General features: G+C 39.2%; 1 protein-coding gene across 1 annotated transcript in view; it reads left to right on the forward strand.

Annotated features, from left to right (window-relative positions):
* The window catches only part of ramp1 (receptor activity modifying protein 1), a 54,489-nt gene that overhangs the window by 15,200 nt on the left and 21,871 nt on the right, over window positions 1-17,418 (forward strand). The window contains exon 2 of the mRNA XM_036571656.1: window positions 15,302-15,437. Within this exon, the coding sequence (XP_036427549.1) occupies window positions 15,302-15,437 (136 nt within the window). The remainder of the gene's footprint in view (window positions 1-15,301; window positions 15,438-17,418) is intronic.

Consider the following 17,418-nt stretch of genomic DNA (forward strand, 5'->3'; position numbering starts at 1 on the left):
GCAAAATTCAAAATTTGTTATGTTGTCTTTGTACTATTTTCAATGAAATATAGGGTTTAAATCATTTGCACATCATTGCATTTTGTTTTTATTTACATTTTGCACAGCGTCCCAACTTTTTTGGAAATGGGATTGTATTTACTTGTCATTTAAATGGATTTGGTACATTTAAGATCAAACTGTGATTAAGGCGTAACCCTAATTTCTACTTTGGGTGTTGAACAGCAGTGCTTGGAGTTGCAAGTGCAACTCAATTGCGGAACAGAGCGCATATCAGAGTGTGAGGTGTATATTAAGTGTTGCTACGGTGAGTCATCACCGCAACCTGCAGCAAAATGCCTGTGTTGATGGGAACCAGCATTTATATAATGGCTGTGAGTGATCTATCAGCCGTACAGCGAGATGGGGTGACCCCTATAATTACGACAGAGCGAAGGGTCAGCACCATCCACATCACTCTGACAGGTTGTAATGAATGTTCTTGTGTGTGTGTGTGTGTGTGTGTGTGCAAAAACGCAGGTGTGTTGTGCATAAGATAGGGCGAGAGTAAAGGGCTGGAGGCTGGAGGTGGCATTTGCTCTGTCAATAGCTGTAAAGCATCTCTGGAAATGAAAGAGGTCGGACAATAGCGAGGGACAATTTACATCAACACGTTTGATTGTTTTCCTGCATGACAGATCGTTGTAGCCCCACAGCTGAACTAGTGTGTGGAGTATAAACCCAACCTGTCAGTCCGGGTGGTCGACTGGAAAGGGAGCCAGTTATTGTTGTATTGTTTCCCTACAACAGCACAAAATGCATGTTATAAATGGACTGTTTATGTTTCTGTGGTTCCAGTGCAGACCGTTTTCCCTGTGGTGATGCTGGTGTCGGCTAGCGTTAATGTGAATAGTACAGTGCTGCCTGCTGGCTGTTTCTCATCATGCACTACCAGTGTTACTTAACCTCAGTCAAGAAAATCAGATTTACCCAATTTTCCTCTTATGTATTCCATCAGCCATGACATGTTTGGTGTCTAAAGTAACTGGTAATAAAAGATTATACTGCACCAGTTAAGATGCCTAAATCGTCACACGTTTGCCCTCAAACTGTGTCAAGTTGTTAAATAATCTAAAATAGATTTGCATGTGGTTTCTAACGCTGTAAACTGAGCTGTCATCTATAACAATGGACAGAGAACAGTACTGTGCAAAAGTCAGAGACCACCCTTCATTTATATAATTTCCACTCAAAACAAGTTCAGTGTCAGGAGGCAAAAGTATAAAACATGTATAAAACAGAGAATTACGCAAAAACATCAACAATTAAATATAATAATGTTTATTAGTGTTTAGTGTGTCCGTTCTTCACCTTTATTACAGCTGACATTCTTTTAAGGAGACTTGCTTTCAGTTTTTCGAAGAGCTGAAAAGTTAGTCCACCTCCAAAGTTCAGTCTTAGAAATTGGTTGCGTTTTCCATATTCAGTGATGTTGAGGTCTGGACTCAATGGATTCTGAGAACACCAGAATCTACTTTTTTTGCAAATTTTCTTTCCTTTTCTCAGTGACGTATTTTTGACAGCTGCACATCCTTTCAGACCCATAGAATTGAGTTGTCTTCTCACAGTGAATGGACAAAAACACCTGTGCATTTTTTGAGATCTGAAGCAAGAGCACGGTTTATCTGATGGGGACCGTTTTGGTGGTTTACCAGGTCTTGCGTGGTTGTTAGGAGTCCCAATTTCTATAACTTTGATTAATTTTTTGAGCTCTTATTTTCCTTTGACTTTTTCCTTCCTTATGCAACGTGGATTATCTTATCTAATCTCCTCAGAAGATCAGAAGATAAAATCTCCTTATCTGTCTCCTCAAAAAAGAATAACTTGAAAACTTGTTTTGACTGAAAATTTTAAAATGAAGGGTCTCTGATTTTTGCACTGTAGCATACATTAGCATAGCTAAACAATAAGCTGTCTTGAAGCCTGAATTTTGTCCAAACTTCTACCTTTTTTTTGTTAAGATATTATATGGTATACAGTGTCAACCACATAAGCAAGTCTATTTGAGGTTTCTTAATAACTGAACATGTTTTTTATGATGCCTAAAAGCTCCCTTTAGCTGCAGCATAGCTCCAATGCAAAGCTAATGAAACAAACTAAACAAGCTAAATACGTTTCGGGTGAGAAATTTGTATAAATTTAATTTCTTGCAAAACGATCACTGAAATGATTGTGATGTAACTGGTGTCGTACTTCTCATTTGTCATTTAGGCTAACGTGAATTGATTGTCACTGTACAATTAAAAACTACACTTCCTGTCTACTCCAATCATGTTTGATCATGAATAGGAGCATTCAACGTGATATATCCAGTAAGATAAGTGATTATTAATTTCCTCTTTTGTATTGAGCAGTGTCATATTAGGATTAAGAGATATTTGTCATGGAAACCACAGAGAGGCCAACAGGTTTGCAGTGAAGGGAGCGGAAATGAGCCCGAGGGGAGTGTTCTTTGTGTCTCTCTGGTGTTAACACCTCGGCCAGCTGATCTAGGTGCGCTCTCATATCCTGTGCATTTCTGTCAGGTTGAATTTTAAAAGCTCTTCGCTCGGCGCCTGCCATCATTTGCTAAGGTGCGTTGACTGGAGACGCTCAGTGAGCTTATTCCCTCAATTTCAAGGCCATTACACGCAAAAAGAACATGACAGCTTCACACAGCAACAAAAAAGGCATTTAATTTGGAAATTTGATTAGAGCCAACCACCACGCAATAAAACATCTTTGCTAGAGCTGTAACTTCGAATGTATTCACGATTGGCAAAAGGCCTCCCAGGCAGCTTAATAAGTTGGCAGAATAATATGCTGTTCATTTCAGTGGAAGGATTGTGGTAGAGATTTCAAATAGGCTTCTGTATATGTCATATATTTCATTGTCTCTGATATGATGTGTTGTGAAACAGATCTCATTATTCCATGCAATGACTGGTGCCATATCTGATACTGTCCATGCATAATTCATTAGGAGATGAGAAAACATATGGTCTGTGGTGAGACACGGCATGTAGAGACTTGTTGAAGGATAATGCAATATCTGGATTAATGAAACAAATAAAGCAGTGAAGATGGAGAGACTAAGTGGTGGTGTCAGTGTTCCTGCAGGCAGCAGCTATTCCCTTTGCAGAATTAAGGGCGTCTGCCTGCTGATAGGTGTTTATATGTGTTTGGTTAGAGAATTTCATAAACACGGGTCTTCGGCAGCCGTTTTATTGCAGAACTTGTTTTTCCGAGAGAGGGATAGAGAGAGAGAGAGAGAGAGAGAGAGAGAGGGGGAGAGAGAGAGAGAGAGATTAACAGAGTCGACTGGCGTGAAACAGGTCAAGGACATACATCGTGTAAACTGACTGAAATTTTGTCAAGAGTACAGTTATTGAAGTTTATGAAAAATGTGTCACTGTAGCAACAGAACTTTCACTATCAACTCAAAAACACTCGAAACTGACGATTATTTTTACTGTCGATTAATCATTGATTATTTTCTCGATTAATCAATTAGTTGTTTGGTCTATAAAATGTCAGAAAATGGTGAAAAATGTCGATCAGTGTTTTCAGAAGCCCAAGATGACGTCCTCAAATGTCTTTTTTTGTACCCCAACCTAAAGATATTCAGTTTGGTGTCACAGAGAGGTAAAGAAACCACAGAATATTCAAATTTAGGAAACAGGAATCAGATAAATTTGACTTTTTTCTTCTTAATCACTCAAACGATTAATCGATTATCAAAATAGTTGGCAATTAATTTAAAAGTCGACAACTAATCGATTAATTGTTACAGCTCTAGTACAGGGTGCATATTATTGGGGGAGACAGTTAAGACAGTAAAGACAAGAAGTTGGGGAGCTTCTTAAAATTGATGCTTGTTTTTATGTAAATAAAAATATCCACTAACTTAAGCTGGGCAGTTTTTCTTCTAAGCAAGCTAGCCTCTAAGTTGCTAGCTCACTTGGCCTTGCTCACTCTCTCATTTGTGCCTTTTGGTAGACTATTAAGTGAAGAGGACCAAATTTAGAGCCAAAAACATATAGGGAAAATAGGCAACCCCTCTTAAATGTCATTGTAGGCTGTAAATCACAGTACTGGCATTCACAGATAACTTTAGCTTTAAGAAATTGATTTAACCCTTAAGCGGTAGGGTTATTATTCAGTTTTCAATTGTAACTACTGCTACTAATTATTCAGTAACTGCTATGAAAATAATAGGTAAGTGTATTTATGATTTATAAAGTTATAGCGTGTAGTAATGAGAGTAAATTGTGTGGAGCCACATACAGACATACATTAAGGGGTAAAATTTAGAGTAAACTGAATGAATAAATAAATACACCATATTCAAAATGCTTTAAACCCAGACTGTACTGCACTACGTTCTCTCCAAATACCCAGATTCTCCTTTCTTCCCCCTCAAGTATGTTTGGAGACACGATGCTCTATTTAAGTTGCAGGGCAAGTTTGTGTACATTATGCAACAGCGACCCTCCAGATGAAAGGCTGAGGAATCACGCAGCGAGACTGCGTCTGAGAGTGGGCGTTTGGGAACAAAACTTAAGGGCTTCTACGAGCAAAATAACACTCTTTGTTAGGTTTTCGTCACACTGAACTAGTAATTTAAAGTATTTAAATGTTTTGGATTCCCAAAGTTCACGATTTAATTTGTGACTTAGGCTATTTCTTTAGCTGTAGTTTTAACGGTTATCATTGTAATTATTGTCTTTTCCACTGAGTTTAAGAAATTGAAATGCAGTACAAAGGTGACGAGCAGTCAGATCTCACCTCGTTGCTGCTTTCTTTTGATTCGTTCAATAGAAAAGGGCTTTCATTGAGGGACTACCACAGTGAGTCTGTAACAATGTGTTATTGTCTAAGACGCCGTTACTGTACAAGGTTCTGTGAGGCTTTTGTGTGGAAAGAATCTCAGCAAGGTTCACTATTTTATTGCAGTGAAACAAAACTCATCTTCTATTCTCTCAGGAACCAGCACTCCTATTCAACATATGGTTTCAGTCAGGAGGTCAGTCCCCATCTACATAAATTCAACATGAAGTGTGCTCATTGTGCACCAGTGGCAGATTGCAGAAGATGAAGTGAAAAGACGTCAGCGAGCTGCCCAATTAACGATGACCTGAACAGATTGATGACGTAATCAGAGTTTCTCTCACCCTCCCACATTCACACACTGTCAAAGTCTACTCAGACCTAATGCACCATTCTGGAGAGGAAGCCTCATTGCTCAGTCTTCCCCAGTGATTTAAGCTTCTGCATTAACTATTTATTAGATTTGTATTGAACAAATATGTTCAGAGCTGCTCCTGCTTTATCTGCTAACTAGCTGTATTCTCTGGCTTAAAATTTCAGCTCATATTGATGAAGCATAGGTTTATCTAGGGATCCGCTGATACAGGAACTGTTGGCCAAAGGCGATACCACCTATATTTCATGTACGTATCTGCCGATACCAGTGCCAAACTGGTTTAAAGTCAAACATATTTCAGACTTTTAAGAAACTTGGTCTTAGACTAAAATTTTTTTGCACTGAGATATGATTAGACATTGAGTTTTGTTACTACTACAGTAATCATAACACTACCAAACCTTTATAAAATGTTTCAGTAGTGACTGTTTTGGTGCTGACGATTTTAGCTAAGTTTGAGCAGAACTATAAAAACACAAAAAATTTTACTTAGTTGCAGAAAACATGCTTCGGGAAGGGATCTAAAATAAGCCTCTGCCTGTTGACTTAAACTCTTTGTGTTTCGGAAGACGTGAAAATGTGGGACAACATTTTTTGAATAACATTTTTTATTAAAAAATTTAATTTATAATAATTTTAAATCTTTTAACTTCACTGTTGAGAAATCAGAAAGACCCTTTTAAAAATAGCATTGAGAAAATGCAACAGGAACAGCCACCTCCCAATAGAAAGTGCCCTATAAATAATGATTTTGTATGTGTGTGTATGTGTGTGTATATATATATATATATATATATAAAATATGAATACTTCATTTGCATTTTAAATCTACCAGTATTATCATTACAGACAAACAAAACAGTTATTTCTGTAGAGGAACAAATGCAGTAAAATGTATAAAATTCAGATATTTTTGTGCAGTGGACCAGAAATGCCTGAACATAAATGCTCTTCTGAAGAACAATAAATACATCATCAAATATCAGTTTGAATTATTGGTCTAATTGTGGTTGATGCCGTCAGTGTTATCTACAAAATTTTCATCTCAGCTGGTTCCTTCTAACACTGTAAACGTGTCTGATTATAAGTTTTCCTGATCAAGGATTTCGCTGAGGGTTAGTGCTTTTAGATGAATTAGCAAGTCTGGACTGCAGTTGCTCAATAGAGGCATTGTCCATCGACTGGTTCATTGACCATCCTCTCCTACTCTGAGATGGCCATTAGGATAGAGTAAAACACTTCTACAGTTTGAGGTCAGCAGTGGTTGAAGAACAGCCTGGGGGCATACTTAGTTTCAAGAGTGGGAGGTTCTCTTGGTTATGTAATCCAAATAGCATCGGTATTAGCACTGAAAAAGTAATGCACTGAATTTACTTGATTTAAATGTGTATATAATTTCTAGATGAAAAAATATAATAATAATAATGAATGTTTTAATACCTATTGTATTCATTTCAGATACTACTATTAAAGTACATCTGTTGTTAGCTTTACTAGAAAGTATATCATATTTTGTACTTACTTACATCCATAAGGATCAAAAAAGGTCACTCCTTGTTAATTTACTCCAGACCAGCTGAGTTAACTCATTGTTTTGAGTGGGCTGCACACTCATCCATCTGTAATGAATGGCAAGCTGTCCTCCTTTTTTCTACAATAAGTTGGGGCTTATCAAGAAGCAGCTGGACTGAAGAAACACAGACTACCACATGCTGCCCACTGTAACCACACAATATGTCTACGAAATTCACTTAAGGCAAGAAAAAGGCTTTTCTTCGGCTCTATTCACCAAGGCGGAACATGACTTGCTGGTCTATTATTCAACTTTTTCCTCGCTCGGTGTAAAAGCTTCCTCTTGCTTGAGTTGCTCAGGAAGAGTCTGACAGGGCCCAGGGCTTTTTTCCTATTTTTTTGGTGCCAGCAAGCACTGCGGTGACCTTTTGTGGACAGTCACCCCAGCCTCGGTAGCATGCCGTACGCTGTCCTTGCACCTGTCCGTTCGCTTGCTCACCACGCCCCCTCATTGTGGCCGCACATCAAACCAAATGAAGCATTGCTAATGACCAGCCACCAGAGGAGCCTGGCTGCAATTCAGATTCATGACATATTTCCAAGCAGAGATGGTTCACTGCACAGGAAAATACACTCACTTGCATGTATGAATGGTGTCAGTGCGCAATATGGTGATGCACTGCGCTAAAGTCCATTACCAGAAACTGTATAACATGGCAGCTGTGAAGGTTACAGTCATAGTAATGCCAATAAACAGATACAGTAATAAAAAATAGAGGTATGATAATATTTAGAGACAGAAAAGAAAAAAATATACAGGATTGGGTTTGTTGCTTTAAGGGCCCCAGTCAAAGGCCCAATCAGATTTCTTATTTTAACCCTACCCTTTGTTTTCGAGTGTCACCTTGCCCTTGGAAGTAAGTTACATGGGGTAGTGGTTGAAATCTTCCTCTACGAAATGGGACCCTCAAATAAAAAAGAGCATTACTTCATTAACAGGCCACTAGCGGTGCTCTGTAGGCAACCCTGCCAGTCTGCAGTGATAGCAGAGGGGGGTAGAGTTATTGCTTGTTATGAAGAAAGGACCATCATACATTAAACTGACATTAAACTAAGACGATACAATGGATATTGTCATTTTTCAATGGAGAAAATACTCACATTTGCAGGTTTCTTTGGTCGCTCACTCAGCCATCTTGCTGTTTTTTCTTTTTTCCTCTTTGGAGTTTGCCTTTGAAAAACCTCTGTTTGGAGGGCCATGTAGCCCCAACACTTCACCCCACCCCTCTATCTCAACAAAAATCGGGACACCCTACCCGTAGACATGAACGTGCAGGGGTAGGGCTTAGTGGTAGAGGCCAAAGTAAGTTATGGAATACCAGCCAAAGGCTTCTCAGTGGCCCAAATCAGTATTTTCTAGGGCCCCAGTCAAAGTGATCTCTGGAGCCCTAATTAAAGACATTTCTGAGGCCTCAGTCAAAGTAATCTTTGGGGCCCATTTAAAGTCATTTCTGGGGGCCTAAATAAAGAACACCTATGGGTCCATCAGTCCTTTCTGGTATATCAATCAAAGTCTTTTCTGGGATCTCAGTCAAGTCAATTTTTGAGCCACAATCAAAGTCATTTCTTGGGTGTTAATTAAAGTAATTTCTCAGGCCATAATCAAAGGTGTTTGCTTTCAAGGCACAATAGAAACAGTAAACAGCAGCAAACTGAAGAAGGATTTTGCTGACATTTTGACAAAAGTCTGAATCCTTTATTTTGACTGGCTATGTTGTTCTTACGCCACTGGAATATAAGCATTTTATGGTTGTTTTTGGGCAAGGCACCTAGCTAGGAGGAACTGTTGTTTACCATGAAGCCTGTTTGCACTCAGGCTTTGAGATTTTTAGTGCATCCTACAGATCTGACAGTGAGTTCCTAACCTGTTATGATTGCTCTTCATATTTTTGATAATCTAGCGAGTCAGCCTTTTCATTTCACAATGCATGAAAGTTTGGTACGTTCCTTATGTACAAAAATGTCTATGTTGATAGGAAAACATATTTTAAGATTGAAGTAAACTAGGGGCCCACCTGCTAGCATACTGAAATTCAGATAAGAAAATAAAAGTGGAAATGCCACAGACTGCTGCTCTGCAGTCTGCGTATTCTCTACCTTTCCAGAAAAAAATGCGCCCTTATCTCTCCTTATATTTTTGAATATATATTTCTTTCCACATTTCCTTTCCTGGAAACTGAAAGAGTTCCAGCAAGGAAAAATGGGTTTAAATATGTTCCCCAGAATCAAGCAGAAGTTGATTTTTAGCATGAAATGCATGCGTCTGAGTTTGAATATGTGGATGGCTTTCATGCAGCCCATGCAGGAGGGTCACAGCACTATCCCATCAGAGCTACTTGCCTTTAGCTGGAGTTATGTATTAAACATTTAAACTTGTGTTTGAAACCCCCATACAAATGTTATATTTTCTGGAGGAGGAGTCTCTCTAGAGCTGAAGAGTGAGTGCTACGCCTGCAGCTTTTCGTTCCTGAGAGAGGCTCCATTCTGAGAAGCTCTGAATTTTTTTGTTCCACTCTAAAATGTGGTTACACTGGAACATGTTCAGTACTACTTGGCAGTGAATTGGACTAATAATAAAATTAAAACGTTACAATAAAAATGTCCTTATTATGGAAAAATAATTTTCCTTGATATAAGATATGCAGCCCACTCCCCAGCCCATGCAGTCTGTATATGGAAACTAACCTGCGAAAACAGCCTAGTTAGAATTCATTGTTTTTGTGATGTCTCCATGGCCTTTCACGTTGACATTATGAGGAGTGATTCAATCTGGGCTGCTGTTTTAATGAGGCACAATATATGGCAACCAGTCAGAACAGAGCTTATTTACATATATCAGTCTCGAGGGCACAGTAATAAAAAAAAACCTGTTTAGAGAGCTTTGGTCTTGAAAATAATAAATTATGACTTCTTGGTACATAAAATCACACAAATATTAGATATTAAATATTGGACCTCTGGACAAGACAATGTATGGCTTGGGCCCTTTAAATTAAAATTTTGCGAATGTACAAGGAATATCCCTTTCAGATGTTTCAGAAAAGTTCTAATTCTGCAGTAGGGCAGGACGAAATGTGCATAGAATACTGTAGAACATTACTGTTTGTTTTTCTCTCAGTCTTTCCAAGGAAGTAATGTCTGCCTTTATTATCTTGAATTATTGCAGAGTTTAAGGAAGGAAAGAAACAAAGAAAGAAAGAAGGAAAGAAAGAAAGCACGGTCCCCTCCTCAGCATCCGCTCGTCTCTAGTAATTAGCCTTTTTCAAAACTCTTCCAACAGACAATTGACAATTAGATAAGCGCTTTAGCCTGTCAGGATGTAAATGTGCTGGTCACACTCAGATCTGCATTACTGCCTATTCTCACAGTTTACACAATCAGCACACACAGCCTGGCACTAACTGTAAAGGCCTCATACGCAAACACACACATCCCAAAGGCAAACACACACACACACACAGCCACACAGAACTGTTTTGTACCTTTAAACCTATATATTTAGTTTAGATATTTATAATTATACTATATATACACACACATGTGAGGGCTATCTTGCATGCACAGCATTTTTATTATCTACCCACAGGGCCATTCTGAAAGCTTTGAATTGCATTTCTTCAAGTAGTTCATGTTGGATTTGAGGTATGTTTTGAATCATTCTCCTGTTGCAGAAGCCAGCCTCTTTTTAGCATCAGCGTCTTGACTGACTGTGTTATATTTGCTTCCAGAATTTGCTGATATTTAGTGGAATCCATCTACCTGTGCAGTGTTTTCTGTGCCACTGGCTGCCACACAACCCCAAAGTGTCACAGATCCACCCCCATGCTTAACAGCTGGCAAGGTGTTCTCATCATTAAATGCTGCTCCTTGTTCTCCAGACATACCTTTGGTGTTTCTGGCCAAAGAAGTCCATTTTTATTTCATCGGTCCACAACATTTGTTTCCAAAATGCCTTTAGCTTATATAGATGTTTTGAATATTTCAGACATTGACTTTTGTGTTGATGCTGCAGGTAAGGCGTCCTTCTGATGATTCTTACCTGCACGCCATGTTTGTGCACCACCACTCCTGTGTCAGCTAAACCTTAATGCAGGTCCTTTGTTGTGATATGGGGGTTTTGCTTTGCCTTTCTGGCCAGTATGCAAGCAGTTCTGTCTAAGAGTTTACTTGGTCTTCCAGATTTTGCCTTGATTTCCATTTTGGACAGTGGAAATTGCAAGCTGGATGTGCTTTGCAGTCTTTTTATAGCCTTTTTATTGGCTTTAGACATCTTTTAGCTTCATTGTCAGATCCTCAGCCAACTTCTTAGGGCAGCCCTTAGTTGTTAGGCATTAGCACATGGTTTGAAGAGTCAGAGAATCTATTAAGCTCAGGTATAATTATCATCAGCTGATAATACCAAATGATAATTCTTGCAAATTGCCTAACCAGTCAAGTAGTCAATTAAGGCCTAACCAGTTTGTTGAGGCTTCATAACCAGAAAAAAGTCCATACGTTTACACGTTCCACACTTTTTTTCTATTTTTTAAGTTCAAATATAAAGTAATTGTGCATTGCAGAAAATTGTTACTTTTAATATAGTACATGTAATATAGTATGTAATATTAGTATGTCCCACATGTCATTTGTAGTTACATGGGTATTTATATGCAGTAGCAACATATCCCAAATCTGTTATATAAAGGCAGCTGCAGTACTGTTCAGAAATCAGACACCACCCTTCATTTATTTCATTTCCAGTCAAAAAGTCAAAATGACCGTTAAGTACAAGTTATTCATTTTTCAGCATTTATTGTGTCCATCCTTTGGTTCCATTCTTTTCAAGAGACTTGCTTCAAGTTTTTCAAAGAAATCTGCAGAGACATTCTCACTCTCTTGATTTTCTCCTCTCTCTCAAAGATAAAAGCATTAAGTGCTGTTTATCTGATTGGGACAGTTTTGGTGGTTCACCAGGTCTTGCAGGTAGTTGTGAGTCCCATTTTCTTTGGATCTTTTAATTGTTTTTTTTTTTTTTAGCTCCAGTTTTTTCTTTGTTTTCGTTTGGGCAGCCTCTCCCTTATGCAAGTGGATTATCCCATATATAATCTCCTCAGAAATATCTGCTGAAATACAAATAACTTCTATTTAATGGCAATTTCGAATGGGAAATCAAATAAATGAAGGCTGGTCTCTGACTTTTGCACAGTTCTGTCTATGTAATAAGACTTTCCTAAGCCTAAATCCTAAACTCTAATCTTAAGCTCAGTAACCAAAGGCAGGAGATATTTTCCTGAAAATTTACAAAAACACTCACAAACTCTCCCAGACAAAGCACTGATCCGTCAGTGACTTCTCTGCTCTCCACCTCCGGCGCTCCGGCCCATCACATGAGTGAGCTGATAATGTTGATGTTCCCTTACTCTGAGCTAAAAAAGTGCCTGTGATGATGTCTGGAGGTGAAAAAGCTCTTACATCAAGCTGATCACACTCACCCATCAAACACTCTCCTACTCCTACACACACACACACACCCACACACCCACAACAGCATTATGGACCGCGGCCATAAACCTGTCAGAATGAGCTGTAGATGGAGGCCATAATGAGAAGGAGAGTGAGAAGGGCGTGCGAGGAGACTTGACTGATGCACTTTAGACAGTTTGAAAAGGGCTATTGTTTTTCCAAGTGCTGCATATTAAACCCATTCTGTCTGAGTTAATTAAACTACTCATCACTATTTCTCCTCTCAGGCTGTTCCCCCCTTTTGTCTGCGCAGACGGTCATTCAGACGCTTGCTATCTCCAAATTTGAATAATCCTTTTATGCGTTTCCTCCTTTATAGTGAGAGATTGTCTTTAAGAAATGGGAAATGGATTTTCTGAGTAAATGCCCACACTTCCAAACAGAATTTAAGCTGACACACATGCATTTATTGAAAGTAGCTGCACGGTTACTGCAATAATGAGTCACGCCTTGACAGCTGAATGTCAGCTGTCAGTGGAGAAAATAGTGAAGTAAATTCTTTGTGGGTTTTTCTTACCTCCAAGCATGCCTGGAATGACTCAATCTAGCCGCAGTAAGGTGTTTATTATAAGCCAATGCATATTTTTCATACAAATGCACTTCCTGCAATGGACAAAAATGGCCTCATTAAATTTCCCACCTGCCTTTTATAGTCATCTCAAATTGACCCTTACCCTCTCAATACGACTTTATGGCCACTGTATTTATATTTATACACTGATCAGGCATAACATTACGACCTTTTTGGTCATTGACCATTTTATCAGCTCCACTTACTATATAGGTGCACTTTGTCGTTCTACAGTTACAGACTGTAGTCCATCTGTTTCTCTGCATACTTTGTTAGCCCCCTTTTACCCTGTTCTTCAGTGGTCAGGACCCCCATGGACCCTCACAGAGCAGGTACTGTTTGGGTGGTGGATCATTCTCAGCACTGCAGTAACACTGATGTGGTGGTGGTGTGTTAGTGTGTGTTGTGCTGGTCTGAGTGGATCAGACACAGCAGTGCTGCTGGAGTGTTTAAAAATGTTATATTTATATATATATATATTACTTACTTATATAGTATATTTAAATGCAGTTTATATAAAATTCAGAAAAAATATTCAGAAAGTAATGATAAAAAAGAAATAAAAGAACTAAAATTAATGAAAGACTTTTAATATGAGTAAAGGTCTCATTTTATTTGGATAGTCCAGTATAGTCCCCTATAAATTATCTACAGACGTTCAAATTGTTAACAAACTATCTGTTGAAACTACAGAGCACCGTCTACACAGCATCTAAAGTGGACTGTTAAAATAAAGGGTTACCGGAGTAAATAATGATCATGTCAATTAAAATAAAGTAAGTAAAAAGAACAGAAAATGCTATTTAAGTAACAAAAACCATTTTTATTTAATTGTTTACTATTAGAAGCTAGTAAAAGGGTTAGTGCTTGAGGTATATCGAGAGGTAGTGAGTATAAAAATAAAAGGCAACATCATTTTCTTTTGTTGTTGGGACATTCAGTAAGGCAGCACTTGATGATCTTAAAACTGGTTTTAGAGTGTAGACTGTCAGATATTCAGTGATGTATAAAGGTGCTACGTCATTAAGACCTTTGAAAGCCAGTAAGAGGATTTTGAAATCAATTGTAAAGGAAGCAAACAGCCAGTGCAGTGGTGCTTAAACAGGTTGAATATGCTGTCTATTTCTGCTGTGCATTCTTGCTGTGGCTGCAGTTTTGAACAAGCCATAGCCTGTCTGTTATATTTTAGGTACTTTCGTAGGCAGGACACTACAATAGTGTAACGAAACGATGAAAGCATGTTGCAGTGTAAGGTGGGGTCCAGTCTGAACAAGTCTGAATAGCCACTGATTTCCTCATTGGTTCAGTTTGCCATGTTAATGTTAGATTTGTGTCTTAGATATATTCTAAATGTCCAAAGGTATCCAGACATTAATAAAATAGGATGCACTGAAGCCGCTGCAGGAGTCAGAAACCACCATATCCAATGCCAAGTGTCTGCTAGAGGGGTAGCCCTGGGCTGTGGAGCAGCATAACTGCATTCTCTGGAGTGATGGAGCTACATCCAGTACCTTTGGGATGAATTGGAGTGGTGTTGTGAGAACTAATTGTCCAACATCAATGACTGACCTCATTTAGGCTCCGTAAATACAATCAGATCCTCACAGCAATGTTCCAACATGTAGTGTAAGGCCTTTCCAGAAGAGTGGAAGCTGTTACTGCTGCAGAACGGAAACAAACCCCTATTAATACCTTCGATTTCTGAAGAAATGTTGTCCAAGCAGATGTCTACAAATGGTGGACATAGAGTATATGTGCAAGGCGTAGTTATGGATGAATATTCAACCATTACACTCTTAAAAACACACATTAGTGCTGCTGCACAGACTCAAACTATTTAATTATAACCATTTCTTCACCTGTTTTTCCCTGTTTCTGTATTTTAATATTTTATATTAATGCTGTTTGCTATCTGGTGTGGCCCAGAGGAGGATGGGTTCCCCTTTTGAGTCTTGGTTCCTCTCAAGGTTTCTTCTTCTTGCTCTTAGGGAGTTTTTCCTTGCCACTGTCACCAGTGGCGACACTCATGGGGGCTTGGACCCTTTTTTTTCTGTAAAGCTGCTTTGTGACAACACCTGTTATTAAAAGCGCTGTATAAATACTTTGACTTGACTTGACCTTAGCCTGGACATGCGGTTTTAAGAAAATTAATATAGAATCTTTAAATTATATGTAAAGTTATTTCAACTTTAAAAAGGTTCTCATCCCACATCTCATTACAAAAAATTATTCTTGAAATTCTTCAAAATTAATTGAAAGATTCTTTATGGAATCAAAAGTGCTCCAAAGAAGCTCTTTTTGTCACCTTTATTTTTTAAAATGTAAACAGCCTCTTTTATGACCACTGAAAACGAATGGAGAAATAAGACATGTAAGAAGCACTTGAGTTTCTGCATCTTACCCTCCTTAATTAATTACTTTCTCTCTTTCAGCAACTCTCTGTGCAGCAGCGATGGCATGTAGCAACCATTATGAATATGCTATTGAGGAGTTCTGCCTGGCCAAGTTCAAGCTGGACATGGAAGCTCTGGACCAGCGCCACTGGTGCAGCTGGGAGGACACAGTAGAGTGAGTAGCCAGTGCTTTACTATCTCCATCTCCCACACTTGAGCTGAAATGAACATCCGCATTCATAGTCCAGTCAAAGGTAATACATATCACCCCTGAAGCGCTGAAGACCACGCAGAGTATTTGGAGCACTTTAAGCCTCTTATACTTACTGCTCCTTCTTCAAACCTCTTTCAGCTTTGCAAATGTGTCCAAAATAGACTTGAGTCAACACTGTAAAGCCAGCCTACTAAATCTCCAACACGTTTCCAAGCACTCTGGTTTAACACAGAGTCAGCAACGTTTTAGCAGTGAGCCTCCATGCAGCTGACACTCGTGCATGAATATTTCAGCACTCGGGAACAGCAAGGGCAATGAAGGGCAGTTCCCTCAGCTGCTCTGAGATTACGGGCACTTCCACTTTCCCTCCTGCTATCTGTTACTACTGAGTCTCGAGTGAGCTGTCAGCCAGAGCTCCCACAGTTGCTACGTCCCAAGGGTGCACTGATTCTGGGCTGCCTCTTAATAGATCGCCCATCTGTCTTCGGGGCTTGATAGAAGTGGCTAATCTTTACGCTCCGGAAAGCACAGAAACTTCCCCCACTTTTAAGATATAGTTTAGTTGCAGAGCCATCCAGGTTGGAAGGAGCCAGTCCTATACACTAACCTTACTCTGGAGCTGTCGCCTTCAAGATGTCTCAAGGGGAGGGTCAAGAGACATGACACCGGTGTACCAGCAAGTGTGCCCAGGGCCGCCACTGTCAGCAATTCGCTGTCACAAGCACTCAAGGCAATGCTTGCCTTCAGTGACCCTCCACTCGTCATTCTGTCATTGCTGCAGGCGAGGCTTATACTGCTGACAGGGGATTTCAGTCAAGTTGTATAGGGTCAAGATGGTGTTAAGTAGTTTGCAAGTCCAGTGGGTGAATGTTTTTACAGATGTACCCCAACCTTGGTCCTAAAGCATTCCTGCTCTGTGTGTTTTGGTATTTTTCCTCTTACGCTGTTTGCCAGTCCTTTATTAGTTGTGGTTTACACTAGAACTTAAAATTTTGGTCTGAGCCAAAATACAGCCCGTGAATTTTCCGTCCGAGTCCGATCCGGACCACATCATCAAGTCTGAGTCCAAACTTGACCTGAGCCCAACAAAGTTTTGTCCAAGCCAGATACGATCTGAATCACATCTTTAAGTTTTCAACAACAAAATTCTGTTCAAACCTGATCCAAACCGGCTCATCAACACCCAAAGTGCTGAATAAAACCTGACAGCATAGTGTTGGTTAAGTTACAGTGACAATAATAGTAGTTATTAGATCACAGATAAAAATAAAAAAAAACATATATAAATTATTACGATGTGATAATCAGGAGAAAAACTAAAGCGGTAACACATTACTGTAGGGTGCTGGTCATAAGGCTTTATGACACCTACATAAGCTTGACAACTGACATAACCATACATAAATGTTTATAAATGCTTATTCCAATAGGCGTCATTCTCTATAAAGGTTACATTTGCCAGTTTTGATCAAAATTTGCTAAAGTAGTCTTTATGACAGATGACGCCTATTGAAATAAGCATTTATAAGCATTTATGTAGGGTTATGTCAGTTGTCATGACAAGCTTATGAAGGTGTCATGTAGCCTTATAAACAGCACCCTACAGTAAAGTGTTTTACTCTAAAGCAAGGGAATTGCAGGGTAAAATGCAGGGTAAAAAAATTGAGAGGAGGTCTGTGAGAAACTAAACATGAAATTTAAAACCTGACCTGGTCCGACACACATCATGAATATGACGTCCGAACCAGACATGAGCGGTTGGATCCTGTCGCATTCGGACGGATATTTCAAGCCCTAGTTTACGCTGCTGAGCAAAGCTGGTGCAGATCTTTGGCTTTTGTTGGGATTTGCATGTTAAGAGCTTCAGAGCTATTTGGGTCAAATTGGCCGCTGCTCAGTATTGTGCTGCTTCTTTTGGAACTCTGAACTGATCCACACAGAG

This window comes from Colossoma macropomum, unplaced genomic scaffold, assembly GCF_904425465.1.
Source record: "Colossoma macropomum unplaced genomic scaffold, Colossoma_macropomum, whole genome shotgun sequence".
Taxonomy (NCBI): domain Eukaryota; kingdom Metazoa; phylum Chordata; class Actinopteri; order Characiformes; family Serrasalmidae; genus Colossoma; species Colossoma macropomum.